Raw genomic sequence first — 16982 nt, 5'->3', positions numbered from 1 at the left:
ATTCCTATAACATTTTAGTATAAAATCACATATATAATAATAATAATTAACATTTATTAAGTGACTACTATGTGCTAGGGGATTTTATTGCTTGGGTCACTCAGTCTTCACAACACTTCAGTCTAAGTGCTCCTGTTCTTATTTTAGAGGAAATAGATGTTCAGGAAAAAAAGATAACTATGAATAAGTAAACTTGCAGAATTTGAACCCAGATCTGTTCTGCATCTGAAACCTGTGCTATTTCCACCAGGTTATATGTCTTTACTACTTTAACAGTGAGGCTTGGCATGTTGAAAAGTCTTTTAGAGGCTGGGCATGGTGGCTCACTCCTGTATTCCCAGCACTTTGGGAGGCGGAGGTGGGTGGATCACCTGAGGTCAGGAGTTCCAGACCACCCTGGGCAACATGGCGAAACCCTGTCTCTACTAAAAATACAAAACTTAGCCAGGCGTGGTGGCGTGCGCCTGTAGTCCCAACTACTCAGGAGGCTGAGGCAGGAGAATCGCTTGAACCCAGGAGACAGAGGCTGCAGTGAGCCAAGATCACGCCACTGCACTCCAGTGTGGGCAACAGAGTGAGACCTTGTCTCAAAAAAACACAGAAAAAGTCATTTAGATTGAAAAAATATATATATATATGCTTTTTTAAAAATTTGCTAATATTTTATAAGCAATTGTCACATTTATCTTCATATTGAGATTTAGTTATATTTTTCATTCCTCATACTGTTCTTGTCTAGATTTTATACAAAATTATACCAGACCCATATACTATAGAGCATTTTTCTTTTTCTACTATTTGAAACAATATAGTTAGATAAGAGAAATATCTGTGGTTTTTTTTGTTGTTTTTTTTTTTTTTGAGACGGAGTCTCGCTCTGTCGCCCAGGCTGGAGTGTAGTGGCCAGATCTCAGCTCACTGCAAGCTCCACCTCCTGGGTTTACGCCATTCTCCTGCCTCAGCCTCCCGAGTAGCTGGGACTACAGGCGCCCGCCACCTTGCCCGGCTAAGTTTTTTTGTATTTTTTAGTAGAGACGGGGTTTCACCGTGTCAGCCAGGATGGTCTCGATCTCCTGACCTCGTGATCCACCCGTCTAGGCCTCCCAAAGTGCTGGGATTACAGGCTTGAGCCACCGCGCCCGGCCTGTCTGTTGTTTTAAAGTTTAGTAAAACTTCCCCTAAAACTGTCTAGGTCTGGAGTTTTTTTTTTTTTTTTAATAGATTTAGTTTCTATAATAGTTATTGATTATTGAAATTTTCCAAAGTAAATTTTGGTAATTTGTCTTCTAAATTGTGCGTTTTATCTTTTCAAATTCATTTCCATAAAGTTTTCATTTGCTTATCTCTACTTTATCTATAGTTATATAATTTACTAATTTCTTTTCTTTTTTTTTTTTTTTTGAGACGGAGTCTCGCTCTGTCACCCAGGCTGGAGTGCAGTGGCCAGATCTCAGCTCACTGCAAGCTCCGCCTCCCGGGTTCACGCCATTCTCCTGCCTCAGCCTCCCGAGTAGCTGGGACTACAGGCGCCTGCCACCTCGCCTGGCTAGTTTTTTGTATTTTTTAGTAGAGACGGGGTTTCACCAGGTTAGCCAGGATGGTCTCGATCTCCTGACCTCGTGATCCGCCCGTCTCGGCCTCCCAAAGTGCTGGGATTACAGGCTTGAGCCACCACGCCCGGCCTCTTAATTTACTAATTTCTAATACTGTTCTTTTTTTTGAGACAGGATCTTACCCTGTCACCCAGGATGGAGTGCAGTTGATCTAGCTTGATTCTTAATAAAGTAATCTATCCTTTGTTTCTGGTTGTTTTAAAATTCTTCCCCTTGGTATATTATGGGTTCATTAGTATAAGTTCAATTTTATATTTATTTATTTGTCTCATAATATAACTTGGAGCATACTGTCACTCAAAGAACTTTGTCATTCATCAATTCTGGGAATTTCAAAACTATTGTCTTCAAATATTACCTTCTTGGCTGGTAATTTACCTTCTTGGTTCACTCCTGTAATCTCAAGCACTTTGGGAGGCTGAGGTGGGCGAATTACTTGAGGCCAGGAGTTCGAGACCAGCCTGGCCAACATGGTGAAATCCCATCTCTACTAAAAATACAAAAATTAGCTGGCTGTGGTGGCACACAGCTGTAATCCCAGCTACTTGGGAGACTGAGGCATGAGAATTGCTTGAACCCAGGAGGCAGAGGCTGCAGTGAGCCGAGATCGTGCCACTGCACTCTAGCCTGGGTGACAGAGTGAGACTCTGTCTCAAAAACAAAAACAAAAACAAACAAATATTACATTATTGTATTCTCTTGTTTTCAGTATATATTTTTAAATTATACAGATGTTTTTCTTTTTTTTTGAGATGGAATCTTGCTCTGTCATCCAGGCTGGTACAATCTCAGCTCACTGTAACCTCTGCCTCCTGGGTTCAAGCAATTCTCCTGCCTCAGCCTCCTTAGTAGCTGGGACTACAGATGTGCACCACCACACCAGGCTAATTTTTGTATTTTTAGTAAACACGGGGTTTCACCATTTTGGCCATGCTGATCTTGAACTCCTGACCTCAAGCGATCCACCTGTCTTGGCCTCCCAAAATGCTGGGATTATAGGCGTGAGTCACCTCACCTGGCCAACTTTCTTGTATTCTCTTTATCTTCCTCAGCTATGTTCTGTCTAATATCCTCAGATCTATCTTCTAGTGTATAAATTTTCTTTAGCCATGACTAATTTTATTTTAAACTTGTCCAAGATGTTTTTAATTTCAGTGACAATATTTTTCATTTTGAAAGTTCTGTCTTTTTTCACACCTCTCTGTTCTTTGTCACTAGCTTCTTAGTTTTCATTATTGATGCTAGCCTGTCTTTACTGTCTTTAAGTAGGTATGTTTAAAATGATTCATCTCTTTCAGATTGTTGTGCTATTTCAAAATCTTAGGGAGCCAGTCGTCTGATTTGTTGTGTCTGCTGATTGTTCCTCATACTGGATTGTTTCCTCTTGCGAATTGTGCTTTTTTACCTGACCACTAATCTTCTGCAAAAACTTCTTTGTGTGTATGTTTGAGGAAATATCATATATTCTTTTTTACAAAAGACTTGTTGATGAGGAATACCTGGAGCTTCAATTTCTTACAAGAGACATTTTTTCCAAGCTTTACTTTCTAAGACTAGTGAGCAGAGATCGTATAAGCATCCTTTTCACTAAGAGTGACACCCACTGGGCACGGTGGCACCCAGCACTTTGGGAGGCCGAGGCGGGTGGATCATGAGGTCAGGAGTTCGAGACCAGCCTGGCCAACATGGTGAAACCCGTGTCTACTAAAAATACAAAAAAACTAGCCGGGCATGGTGGTGCACATCTGTAATCCCAGCTACTCGAGAGGCTGAGGCAGGAGAATCGCTTGAAGCCGGGAGGAGCCACCCTTCTATGATTCTAGTTTCATTTACACCTTCCTACCTCTGTACCTATATCAGCATTAAATTTCCATTCTCCAGCCATTGATATTAATCTATTTGCATCTAAAATCTTTCCAAACAGCTTTGTGTTCACTTTTGAGATGACCCTGGCTTTAAATTCGGTGATGAGGCCTTTCCTTTACTTACTTTTGAAACTGAACTATATATTGAACCTTTTATTTATTTTTTATTAAGAATTTGTATGTGTTCATAACAGTTTACCTTTTCATAAAATTGCATGTAAAACTTTGTAGTAAAAGTTTTAACCTGTGTTGCTACAAACAGCAAATTTCTTTTTTATGTTTTGCAATTTGCAAATAGCAAATAGAAGAGTTTGTAAATTAGATACACGAGTTTGGAAATTATATATCTTATTTTTACTGTAACTAGTGGTCACTTTAATATTTTTTATAAACGCATAAAGATTTGTTTTTCTGTAGCAAAATAGTTTTTTTAGTTCTTCTCATGGGATAATAGTGATGATTTCCTGCATGTTCTATATCGTATTAATCATTAGTATTATTAGTAATCTGAAGTAAAATGAAGTATACTTCGTTTTCACTTTCTATTCTATTTTCCTTCTTTTTTTTCTTTTCTTTTCTTTTATCTTTTTTTTTTTTTTTTTTTTGGTGAGACTTGCTCTGTTGTCCAGGCTGGAGTGCAGTGGCATAATCTTGGCTCACTGCAGCCTCTGCCTCCCAGGTTCAAGTGATTCTCCTGCCTCAGCTTCCCAAGTAGCTGGGATTACAGGTACCCGCCACTACGCCTGACTAACTTTTTGTATTTTTAGTAGAGATGAGGTTTCACCATATTGGCCAAGCTGGTCTCCAACTCCTGACCTCAAGTGATCCACCTGCCTCAGCCTCCCAAAGTGCTAGGATTACAGGTGTGAGCCGCGGCGCCAAGACCTATTTTCCTTCTTTTGTATTACTATTTAAAACTATTATTTACAGGCTGGGTGTGGTAGCTCACACCTGTAATCTCAGCACTTTGAGAGGCCAAAATGGGAGGACTGCTTGAGCCCAGGAGTTCAAGACCAGCCTGGGCAACAAAACAAGACCCCATCTCTACAAAAAAGCATACAAACAAAAAATTAGCCATGCATGGTGGTGTACACCTGTAGTCCCAGCTCTTGAGAGGCTGAGATGGGAGGATTGCTTGAGCCAAGGGGTTCAAGGCTGCAGTGTGCTGTGATTGCATCACTGCACTCCAGCCTACGTGAGAGTAATAACCCTGTCTCTAAAAAAAAAAAAAAAAAAGGCCGGGCGCGGTGGCTCAAGCCTGTAATCCCAGCACTTTGGGAGGCCGAGACGGGTGGATCACGAGGTCAGAAGATCAAGACCATCCTGGCGAACACGGTGAAACCCCGTCTCTACTAAAAAATACAAAAAACTAGCCGGGCGAGATGGCGGGCGCCTGTAGTCCCAGTTACTTGGGAGGCTGAGGCAGGAGAATGGCGTAAACCCGGGAGGCGGAGCTTGCAGTGAGCTGAGATCCAGCCACTGCACTCCAGCCCGGGCGGCAGAGCGAGACTCCGTCTCAAAAAAAAAAAAAAAAAAAAGGATACTATTTACAACATTTTTGGTGTGTTCTCCACTGCTTTAGAAAACCCATTCTTTTTCATTTTGCTCTCAAGTTCCCCACTCCTGGGTTCTTAATGTTATTTCTCTGTGTTCTGGAGCATTTCTTTGAGTAATGTATTCAGAAAAGATGACTAGGTAGTGTTGGCTGAGTTCTTACATACCTAGAAATGTCTTTTGCCTTTATGAGTGAGCAGCAGTTAACTTGGATATAAAATTATTGGGACCTTGTATTAGGTAGGTTCAAGCCAAGCATTGTAAAATAAAGCCCCAAATGTGCAGATCAAATAAAGATAAAAATTTAGTTCTCTTTAATGTAATACTTTGTTATGCAACAGTACTCGACAACTGTGTTCCACAAGGCCATCCTGGCAGATGGGATCACCTCTGTTATCACATTATTTGGCTTTCATGTTTGAGTCTAAGAGGGCTTTTTCCCTCCTTGCCCCAGTCCTTTGAAATGTCTAGTCAAGACCCTTTCCAAGTTTTTGTTGCTTGTTTGTTGGAGATGGAGTCTCCAACACGCGATCTCAGCTAACTGCAACCTCTGCCTGCTAGGTTCAAGCAAATCTCCTGCCTCAGCCTCCCAGGTAGCTGGGATTGCAGGTGCACGCCACAGGCCTGGTTAATTTTTATATTTTTAGTAGAGACAGGGTTTCACTGTGTTGGCCAGACTGGTCTTGAACTCCTGACCTCAGGTGATTGGCCCGCCTTGGCCTCCCAGAGTGCTGGGATTACAGACATGAGCCGCTGTGCCCATCCTTGCCACCAATTCTCATTCGTTTTCTTTGATGGCTAAAACTTCTTACACTTTTGTAAGAAAGCATATAGGAGATAATGTATATAGGAGATATTGCTATAGAGTGTAAGGAGATAGAGGTGGTATTGGCAGTGGTGGTTTTGCCTATGTGCCCTTCTCTAGAGTTGATGTTGAGTTACCTAAAGTATCTTCCCTTAGAGTTGATGTGAATTAAACACTGGTTTTACAAAGAGAACCCCAGAAAAGTAGCTGAGGCCATTGATAAAGAGCAGGTAGGTCATTGGCTGCCATATTATCAGTGCTAAACTTTGCATTTTTTTCTTGCAGAAAATATATTTGATTTATTTGTTTAGGACTTGGGGGTTAGCTTTGATGTGTAATTAAAAGTCAGTTGATGGTTAACTAGAAAATGAGAAATAAGTGACTTGCTTGCTACCATTGTTTTTGAAGGGAGAAATTCAGAAAATATATTTACTGAGAAGTTAAAGGAAGACAGTATTCCTGCTCCTCGCTCTGTTGGCAGTATTAAAATCAACTTTACCCCTCGAGTATTCCCAACAGCTCTTCGTGAATCACAAGTAGCAGAAGAGGAGGAGGTAGATATACTTACTGTAGTTACAGTTACCACAAATGAAAATACTTTATTTTTATTTCATCTACTGAAATTCGTACTGGTTCTGCGTTTCTTAAGTATTTATTACACTAAATAAATAATGTCATAAATATATTTTAGAATTTCCTTATGAGAAAATATATTTTGCAGATTTTTTTTGACTCCAGAATAGTGATAAGAGAACACTGATTTAATATATGTACAGTAGGCCGGGCACAGTGGCTCACACCTGTAATCCCAGCACTTTGGGAGGTCAAGATGGGTGGATCACTTGAGGTCAGGAGTTCGAGACCAACCTGACTAACATGGGGAAACCCCATCTGTACTAAAAATACAAAAACTTAGCCAGACGTGGTGGTGTTGCATACCTGTAATTCCAGCCACTTGGGAGGCTGAGGCAGAAGAATTGCTTGAACCGGGGAGTCAGGGGTTGCCCTGAACTGAGATCTTGCCATTGCACCCCAGCTTGGGTGATAGAGTGAGACTTCATCACAAAACAATGAAAAACTTACATATATATATATATATGTATATATATAGAGTACAGTATTTATTCCAAGAGATACACTACTGTACTTGCCATTTATTTTATCAAATACATCATTTTCTATAATGTTAATAGACATATAAACTCTGGATCAGTATGTGTTTGGAAAGAAGATATTTGGAAATTATTAATATATCATTACAACTAATTATTTCTAATAACAGGTATTTGTAATGTGACATTTTGGAATTAATATCTTCCATCCATGTATAAATTCCTAAGCCCTGGATTTCAAATGTTGTATATTTAGTTATATTAGCACTAAGAACTACATTGTTTTGGCTGGATGCGGTGGCTCATGCCTGTAATCCCAGCACTTGAGCCACCGCATCCGGCCAAGAACTGCATTTTTTAACTGAAAGTCTGAATTGACACATCTTTCAATTGAAAAATTGTAGATATAAGAAGATCCTTAAGACATAATGACAAGCCGGGCACGGTGGCTCACGCCTGTAATCCTAGCACTTTGGGAGGCCGAGGTGGGTGGATCACCTGAGGTCAGGAGTTTGAGACCAGCCTGGCCAACATGGTGAAACCCCATGGCTACTAAAAATACAAAAATTAGCCTGGTGTGGTGGCAGGCATCTGCCAACTACTCGGGAGGCTGAGGCAGTAGAATCACTTGAACCCAGGGGGTGGAAGTTGCAATGAGCCAAGATTGCACCATTTCACTCCAGCCTGGGTGAAAGAGCGAAACTCCGTCTCAAAAAAAAAAAAAAGTCAATGACAATATAAATATTTTTTTGTATCATTAAACAATGTATTTTCTGTATTTGTAACATTTCTATAATTACACAGTTAGAATTATTTTTAAATTGTGTTTATACACATACACACACACACCCCTTTTTATTTTTTTATAGTTGGGGTCTTGCTCTGCTGCCCAGACTGGAGTACAGTGGGGCAATCATGGCTCACTGTAGCCTTGAACTCTTGGGCTCAAGTGACCTTCTGTATATTTTTCAGTATAGAAAAATGAAAATACTGTAACGAAGAAAGGCAAAATAATAATCACATGGGCTGGGCATGGTGGCTCACGCCTGTAATACCAGCACTTTGGGAGGCCGAGGTGGGCAGATCACAAGGGCAAGAGTTCGAGACCAGCCTGGCCAATATGGTGAAACCCCATCTTTACTAAAAATACAAAAATTAGCCAGGCGTGCTGGCACATGCCTGTAATCCTAGCTATTCAGTAGACTGAGACAGGAGAATTGCTTGAATCCAGGAGGCGGAGGTTACGGTTGAGCTGAGATCATGCCACTGCACTCCAGCCCTGGAGGACACAGTGTGACTCCATCTCAGGAAAAATAATAATAATAATAATAATAATAATAATAATAATAATATCACATGAACTCCCAGAAAACAAGAAATTTGGCTAGAAACTTCTATCTATTATATTTCAACCAGCTAATGAGGTTTAAAAAAAGTTTAAGGCCGGTCATGGTGGCTCAAGCCTGTAAGCCCAGCACTTTGGGAGGCCAAGGCGGGTGGATCACAAGGTCAGGAGTTCAAGACCAGCCTGGCCAATATGGTGAAACCCCGTCTCTACTAAAAATACAAAAAATTAGCTGGGCGTGGTGGTGCATGCCTGTGGTCCCAGCTATTCAGGAGGCTGAGGCAGAAGAATCGCTTGCACCCGGGAGGTGGAGGGTACAGTGAACCGAGATCGTGCCACTGTACTCCAGCCTGGGCAACTGAGTGAGACTATGTCTCAAAAAAAAAAAAAAAAAAGTTTAACAATGTATAAATATTGCAAGATTAACATCACCATCGTTGGCCAGGTGGGGTGGCTCATGCCTGTAATCCCAGCACTTTGGGAGGCCGAGATGGGTGGTCATGAGGTCACGTGTTCAATACCAGCCTGGCCAAAATAGTGAAACCTCGTCTCTACTAGAAATACAAACATTAGCTGGTCATGGTGGCACACGCCTGTAATCCCAGCTACTCGGGAGGCTAAGGCAGGAGAATCACTTGAACCTGGCAGGTGGAGGTTGCAGTGAGCCAAGATTGTGCCACTTGCACTCCAGCCTGGGTGACAGAGCAAGACAAAAAAAAAAAAAAGTTACCATTATCAAATAGTATGTTAATCTGCTCTGGCTGCTATAAATAAAATACCATAGACTGGGTGGCTTAAACAATGAAGAGTCATTTCTCATAGTTCTGGAGGCTGGGAAATCTAAGATCAGGGTGCCAGCATGGTTCTTGGTAGGAGCCCTCATCAGAACCTGTAGACAACCACTTTCTCACTGGGTCCTCATAGTGGGTGAGGGAGCTCTGATCTCTTTCTCTTCTTATAAGGATAGTAAACTCATTCTGGAGGCTCTCCTCTCATGACCTAAACCTAATTACCTCTCAGAGGCCCCACTTCCAAATACTGATTCACATTGATGGTTAAGGCTTCAGTATATCAATTTGGAGGAGAAGTGGGGAAGACACAAACATTCAGTGCATAACAAATAATATTTCCATCCACTGGAGGAAGATGGAAAATCTAAAAGGAAATGTTAATTTAAAAAAAAGACCTTTTTATTCTTCATAGGACTTCTTTCTCATTCTAGTGGCTACACAAACAAGCTGAGGCACGAAGAGCAATGAATACTGACATTCCTGAACTTTGCGATTTAAAAGAAGAAGAAAAGAACCCAGAATGGTTGAAAGATAAAGGAAAGTAAGTTGTTTGAACTCTGATCATGAGCTTTATCATGTATGAAGACATTAGTAGTTATCACAGGACGAGTATGGTGGCTCATGCCTATAATCCCAGCCCTTTGGGAAGCCGAGGTGGGATGATCACTTGAAGCCAGAAGTTCAAGACCAGCCTGGGCAACAAAGTGAGATTTTGTCTCTACAAAAAAACAAACAAAATAAAACATTAGCCTGACGTTATGGTGAGCACCTATAGTCCCAGCTACTCGGAAGGTTGAGGCGGGAGGATCCCTTAAGCTCAGGAGTTCATGGCGGTAGTGAGCTATGATTGGCCAGTGCACTCCAGTCTGGGCAACAGAGTGAGACCCTGTCTTTGAACAAAAAAAGTAGTTATCACATTCTCTAGATATTTTGTCTGTTTGTGTGTTGTTGCAGAAAGATAATCCAAATAAGCAAATAAGGTAGACAGGGCCTCCATATTTAAAAAGTCAGATAACAAGGCAATGAGGCTCTAATTTTATTTTTTTATTTAAATGTCATAAAAATGAAAAAAAAAATTACATCTTTTGGAATGCTTATTAAAATTCCTTTTAAATCCCTTTTACATTTGACATAAGTCCTTCCTGATGTCTCCCATAAAAACAGACTTTTTGCAAAGCTAGAGCTGTTTTGATTATTCTTATCTATTTATTTTATTTATTTTATTTTTTTTTTTGAGATAGAGTCTCATTCTGTCACCCAAGCTGGAGTGTAGTGGTGCAATCTCAGCTCACTGCAACCTCTATCCCCCAGATTCAAGCAGTTCTTCTGCCTCAGCCTCCCAAGTCTATGGTTTTACTCTTGGATTACAGGCATCCACCACCACACCCAGCTAATATTTTTTGTATTTTTAGTAGAGACGGGGTTTCACCATGTTGGTCAAGCTGGTCTCGAACTCCTGACCTCTAGTGATTCATCCACCTCGATCTCCCAAAGTGCTGGGATTACAGGCATGAGCCCCGGTGTGGGACCTATTCAAATCCATTTTTAAAAGAGGACCATTTTACTGCCTTTCAGGTCAGTGGCTCAAACACAAAGAAGATTACCATATTATCCCAGAAATTATCTTATATCTGGGCAGTCATTTTATTCATTCATTTGTATATGGATTTTTTTTTTTTTTTTTTTTTTTTTTTTTTTGAGACCAAGTCTCGCTCTTGTCCCCCAGGCTGGAGTGTGATGGCATAATCTTGGCTCAATGCAACCTCCACCTCCCAGGTTCAAGCGATTCTCCTGCCTCAGCCTCCTGAGTAGCTGGGATTACAGGCGCCTGCCACCATGCCCAACTAATTTTTGTATTTTTAGTAGAGACGGGGTTTCACCATGTTGGCCAGGCAGGTCTCAAACTCCTGACCTCAGGTGATCCGCCTACCTCAGCCTCCCAAAGTGCTGGGATTACAGGCGTGAGCCACTGCACCCGGCCATGAATATTTTAACATACTGATCAAAAACAGTAAATTCTGGTATATTCTGAGTGGCAGTTTGTGTTCATATTTTGAGGCAGCTATAGATATTATTTATTATATTTCATCATATACGCTTCTGTGTTTATTTTCCTATTGCTTCTATAACAAACTACCACAAAGTTTGTGGCTTAAAACAACACAAATTTATTATCTATAGTTCTGTAGTTCAGAAGTCCAAAATGAGTTTTACTGGGCTAAAATTAGGTATCAGTTGCATTCCTTTTGAAGGCTCTAGGAGAAAAGCTATTTTCTTAAATTTCCAGCTTCTAAGCTATTTGCATTCCTTGGATTGTGGCTCCCCAGCCACTGATTGCATTCTTCTGAGCTCTGCTTCCATGATCTCTTCTCGTTTTCTGACTCTCCCGCCTCCTTCTTTCTTTTATAAGGCCTCTTGTGTTTATATAAATCCCACCTACATCATCCAGGGTACTCTCTCCATCGAACTCTTTAACTTAATCACATCTGCAAGGTCCTTTTTGCCACGTTAGGTAACATTCGTAGGTTCTGGGATTAGAATATGGACATCTTTTTTTGGGGGGCGGGGGACATTATCTGTCTACCACAATATCTGTATTTTTCTTTTCTTTCTCCTTTTTCTTGGTCTTTTCTCTTGTCTGTTACAACACCAGGAATTGTTTTGTGGCGTTTAGCTAGAGTTGGCAATTTTTCTGAAGGTTAGAAGCCTGGAACTGACAGGTTGGCTCTTCTAACTCCCAAGAGTAATACCATATATAATCTTTCCTCCTCTTTCTCTTCTTCCTTTCTTCCTTCCTATTCATTTATTCAGCCATTAAATAAGCAATTATTGATTGCTTGCTATTTGCCAGACTATAGGCACTGAACAACAGAAATCAGGAGGAGAGAGACATACACAAATACTTAAAACACTGTGTGGGAAGTACAATAACATGGATAAGAACAAGGTAATAGGGCCGGGCGTGGTGGCTCACGCCTGTAATCCCAGCACTTTGGGAGGCCAAGGCAGGCGGATCACCTGAGGTCAGGAGTTCGAGACCAGACTGAACAACAAGTAGAAACCCCGTCTCTACTGAAAGTACAAAATTAGCTGGGTGTGGTGGCGCATGCCTGTAATCCCAGCTACTCGGGAGGCTGAGGCAGGATAATTGATTGAACCTGGGAGGTTGAGGTTGCGGTGAGCTGAAATTGTGCCACTGCACTCCAGCCTGGGCAACACAGTGAGACTCCATCTGAAAATAAAAAGAAAATTTCTGGCCAGGCATGGTGGCTCATGCCTGTAATCCCAGCACTTTGAGAGGCCAAGGTGGGCGGATTACTTGAGGTCAGGATTTTGAGACCAGCGTGGCCAACATGGTGAAACCCCATCTCTACTAAAAATATAACAATTGGCCGGTCACAGTGGCTCACTCCTATGTAATCCCAGCACTTTGGGAGCCCAAGGTGGGTGAATCACCTGAGGTCAGGATTTTGAGACCAGCCTGGCCAACATGGCGCAACCACATCTCTACCAAAACTATAAAAATTAGCGGGGCGTGGTGGCAGGTGCCTGTAATCCCAGCTAATCAGGAGGCTGAGGCAGGAGAATTGCCTCAACCCGGGTGGCAGAGGTTGCGGTGAGCTGAGATCGTGCCATTGCACTCCAGCCTGGGCAACAAGAGCGAAACTCCGTCTAAAAAAAAAAAAAAAAAAAATTAGCTGGGTGTGGTGGTGGGCGCCCATAATCCCACCTACTCGGAGGCGGAGGCAGGAGAATCGCTCGAACCCAGGAGGTGGAGGTTGCAGTGTGCCGAGATTGAGCCACTGCACTCCAGCCTGGGCGACAGAGCAAGACTCCATCAAAAAAAAAAAAAAAGAGTAAGGAAAAGAATTGGGCCCTTTCCTAACACCATGTACAAAAAGAACTCAAAATCAAAGACCTAAATGTAAGGACTAAACTATAAAACTCTTAGAAGAGAACACAGGGTGCTTCCTTACATTGGATTTGGTAACGTTTCCTGGATATGACACCAAAACCATAGGCAACAAAAGAAAAAATGGTTAAGTTGGACCACATCAAAATTAAAAACTTTTGTGCATTGAAGACACTATAAATAGAGTAAAAAGGCAACCCACAGAATAGAGAAAATATTTGCAGATCCAGAATATATATGAACTACTACTCAACAACAAAACAAATAACCTAATTTAAAAATGGGCAAAGAGGCCAGGTGAAGTGGCTCACGCCTGTAATCCCAGCTTTTTGGCAGGCCAAGGTGGGTGGATCACCTGAGGCCAGGAGTTCGAGACCAGGTTGGCCATCATGGTGAAACCCTGTCTCTACTAAAAATACAAAAACTAGTCGGGCGTGGTGGCTCACACCTGTAATCCCAGCTAATCTGAGTCTCAGAGGCGTGAGAATCACTTAAACCTGGGAGGTAGAGGTTGCAGTGAGCTGAGATGGCACCATTGAACTCCAGCCTGGGCAACGGAGAGAGACTCTGCTCAAAAAAATAATAATAATTTTTAAAAATAATAATAATGGGCAAAGAACTTAAACAGGTTTTTCTCCAAAGAAGAGAGACAAATGGCTAGTAAATATGAAAAGATGTTTAACATCACTAACCATTTGGGAAAGGTCTATCAAAACCACTATGAAATGCCACTTCACACCCATTAGGATGGCTACTCAGAAAAAAAAAAAAAACCAGAAAATAACAAGTGTTAGTGAGGATGCGGAGAAATTAGAATCCTGTGCACTGTTGGTAGAGGTATAGAATGATTCAGCTGCTATGGGAAACAGTATTGTGGTACCTCAAAAAAATAAAAATAGGGCCGGGCGCAATGGCTTACGCCTGTAATCCCAGCACTTTTGGGAGGCCGAGGCATGCGCATCGCCTGAGGTCAGGAGTTCAAGATCAGCCTGACCAACATGAAGAAACCCTGTCTCTACTAAAAATACAAAATTAGCCAGGCATGGTGGTGCATGCCTGTAATCCCAGCTACTTGGGAGGCTGAGGCAGGAGAATCGCTTGAACCCGGGAGGCGGAGGTTGCTGTGAGCCAAGATCGTGCCATTATATTCTAGCCTGGGCAACAAGAGCTAAATTCCGTCTAAATAAATAAATAAATAAATAAAAAATAATAGTAAAAATAGATTTTTTTTTTTTCCTTTTTCTGAGATAAGGTCTGGCTCTATAGCCCAGGCTGGAGTGTAGTGGTGTGAACTTGGCTCACTGCAACCTCTACCCTTCAGGTTCAAGCCATCCTCCCACCTAAGCCTCCCAAGTAGCTGGGACCACAGGCACAAGCCACCGTGCCCAGCTAATTTTTATATTTTTTGTAGAGCCAGGGTTTTGCCATGTTGCCTAGGAGGGTCTCAAACTCATAAGCCCACGCCATCTGCTCACCTTGGCCTCACAAAGTTCTGGGATTATAAGCGTGAGCCACCATGCCTGGCCTAAAATAGAATTAGTATATGATCCAGTAATTCCACTTCTTGGTGTATACCCAAAAGAATTAAAAGCAGGAACACAAACAGATATTTATACAACCATGTTCATAACAATAACATTCACAATATCAAAACATATAAGCAACCCAAGTGTCCATTGAGGGATAAATGGATAAATAAAATGTGTTATATCCATAACAATGCAGTCTTATTTCAGCTTTAAAAAGAGAGGAAGTCCTGTGACACGCTACGACATGGATGAACCTTGAAGACATTATGCTAAGTGAAATAGGCCAGTCACAAAAGGACAAACATATGATTTCACTTTTGTGAGATACTTAGAGTGGTCAAACTCATAGAGACAGAAAGTCAAATGGTGGTTGTGAATGACTAGAGAGGATGGGGAATGGAGGGTTATTCCCTAACTCCTGGGTATGGAGTCTCAATTTGAAAAGATGAAAAAGTTCTGAATATGGATGGTGATGATCGTTGCACAATGTAAATGTAGTTAATGCCACTGAATTTTACATTTAAGAATGGTTAAAATGGTGAATTTCGTTATATATATTTTACCACAGTTTAAAAAATAAGGTTCGGTGTAGACACTGTAGATTACCTAGCCAACATTTATTCTCTCCCTTCATCCTTATTAGATGAGCTCGTATTTTGTTGAGGTGTGCAGCCCTTGCCCATGTGACTTAGGACAGTGACCCTATTCCAAGTCCAGGGATAAATTCTCATTGACTTCAACAGATTATTATTGCTTTAGTTGCATTCCTGCTTTTAAAAAGAAAAAAGATATAGATACAAAAATACTTATTATAATGTTCTTTATAAAAGCAAAAGTATTGGAAAACAAGACCCCCTAAATGTACCTAAGTAGGAGGAAATTGGTTTCAGAAATCCTAGCACTTATGAGAGAATACTGTAAGAATAATCCATGTATTATGTATACTCTGTAAAAATGTATTTATCTATTTTTTAACATGGAAAGATGGACATGTTTTTGAATTTTTAAAATCATTCTAAACAGCAGTATATAGTAGTGAGGAGTCAAATTGGGGAGGTAGGGGTAGGAGGAGAGAGAGAGAGAGATGGCGGCAGGGCAGGGGGCAGGCAGGGAGGGAGGCAAGGATAAAGGAAAAGAGAGTTTGAGGGAGAGAAAGACTGGTTTTTATTTGTGTTTTTGTTTTAAGGGTATGTACTTTTGGTCAATGAGAGGTGAAAGGAAGTAAACTGGGAGTTTTCTGGAAAAGATTTTCTTTCTCTTAGGGAACATATATCAGAAAATACTGTTACCTTTTCTTCCAATGAGTATTATGCCTGTATGTGGCACCTTGGGCTATTATGTCCATGAGGAAAATCAGCCTGATTGTGGTTCCTGCTGAGTGCAGTAGAATGGGCAGATGGAAGGAGCCTGCGGCCTTGATAACACCTTTGAGCTGCTGATTGGGCTTGGAGCTTCTTTCCTCTGGACTTTTTATTTATTTATTTATTTTATTTATTTATTTTTTTGAGGCCGAGTCTCGCTCTGTCACCCAGGCTGGAGTGCAGTGGCCGGATCTCAGCTCGCTGCAAGCTCCGCCTCCCGGGTTCCCGCCATTCTCCTGCCTCAGCCTCCCGAGTAGCTGGGACTACAGGCGCCCGCCACCTCGCCCGGCTAGTTTTTTGTATTTTTTAGTAGAGACGGGGTTTCATTGTGTTAGCCAGGATGGTCTCGATCTCCTGACCTCGTGATCCGCCCATCTCGGCCTCCCAAAGTGCTGGGATTACAGGCTTGAGCCACCGCGCCCGGCCTCCTCTGGACTTTTTATTTTTGTTTTTTTAATCTTCTTTATAAGGGCCTTAATCCCATGGACTTCAAAAATGTGAGATAATTTATTTCCTTACTTGTTTAAGCCCACTTGAGTTGTGGTTCTGTTACTTGCAATCAGAAACGTCGCTGATATGAGGCATTTCAGAAAGGTAAACTACCCATAGAATTAGCTCTTCTATGGGTAGAATAACTAGTTTGTACAAGTTATTTTCAGCTTGAGTTTAGCTCAAGTTAGATGTGACAATGGTGTAATCTTACCTTTTATTCAGTTTACTGGCTGCTTTTGTAGGTTTACTTTTGACATGTTTAATATTCTAGAGCAGCAAAGTATGCAGTATAAGGGAATGAACATGAATACAAAGTTATATTTATATGACATTTTTTATTTTCAGCAAAGTATTTTCCATTTTCCTGTTGATGTACTTTTTCAAATTTTTGTAAGTGGAAATTATACATAAAAAAGAGGCCGGGTGCGGTGGCTCACGCCTGTAATCCCAGCACTTTGGGAGGCCGAGGCGGGCAGATCACCTGAGGTCAGGAGTTCAAGACCAGTCTGACCAAGATGGAGAAACCCTATCTCTACTAAAAATACAAAATTAGCCAGGTGTGGCGGTGCATGCCTGTAATCCCAGCTACTCAGGAGACTGAG

The 16982-nt window shown here is 41.4% G+C and overlaps 1 protein-coding gene across 3 annotated transcripts in view; it reads left to right on the top strand.

Moving 5' to 3' along the window:
• The window catches only part of DNAAF4 (dynein axonemal assembly factor 4), an 86443-nt gene that overhangs the window by 47469 nt on the left and 21992 nt on the right, over nt 1-16982 (top strand). For all 3 annotated transcript variants that reach the window (XM_025389673.1, XM_025389672.1, XM_025389671.1), the window contains 2 exons: nt 6246-6391; nt 9517-9626. In XM_025389673.1, coding sequence (XP_025245458.1) covers nt 6246-6391; nt 9517-9626 — 256 coding nt within the window. The remainder of the gene's footprint in view (nt 1-6245; nt 6392-9516; nt 9627-16982) is intronic.

This window comes from Theropithecus gelada, chromosome 7a, assembly GCF_003255815.1.
Source record: "Theropithecus gelada isolate Dixy chromosome 7a, Tgel_1.0, whole genome shotgun sequence".
Lineage (NCBI taxonomy): Eukaryota > Metazoa > Chordata > Mammalia > Primates > Cercopithecidae > Theropithecus > Theropithecus gelada.
The sequence above is the reverse complement of the archived record's forward strand: the minus strand, read 5'-3'. Positions and strand labels throughout refer to the sequence as shown.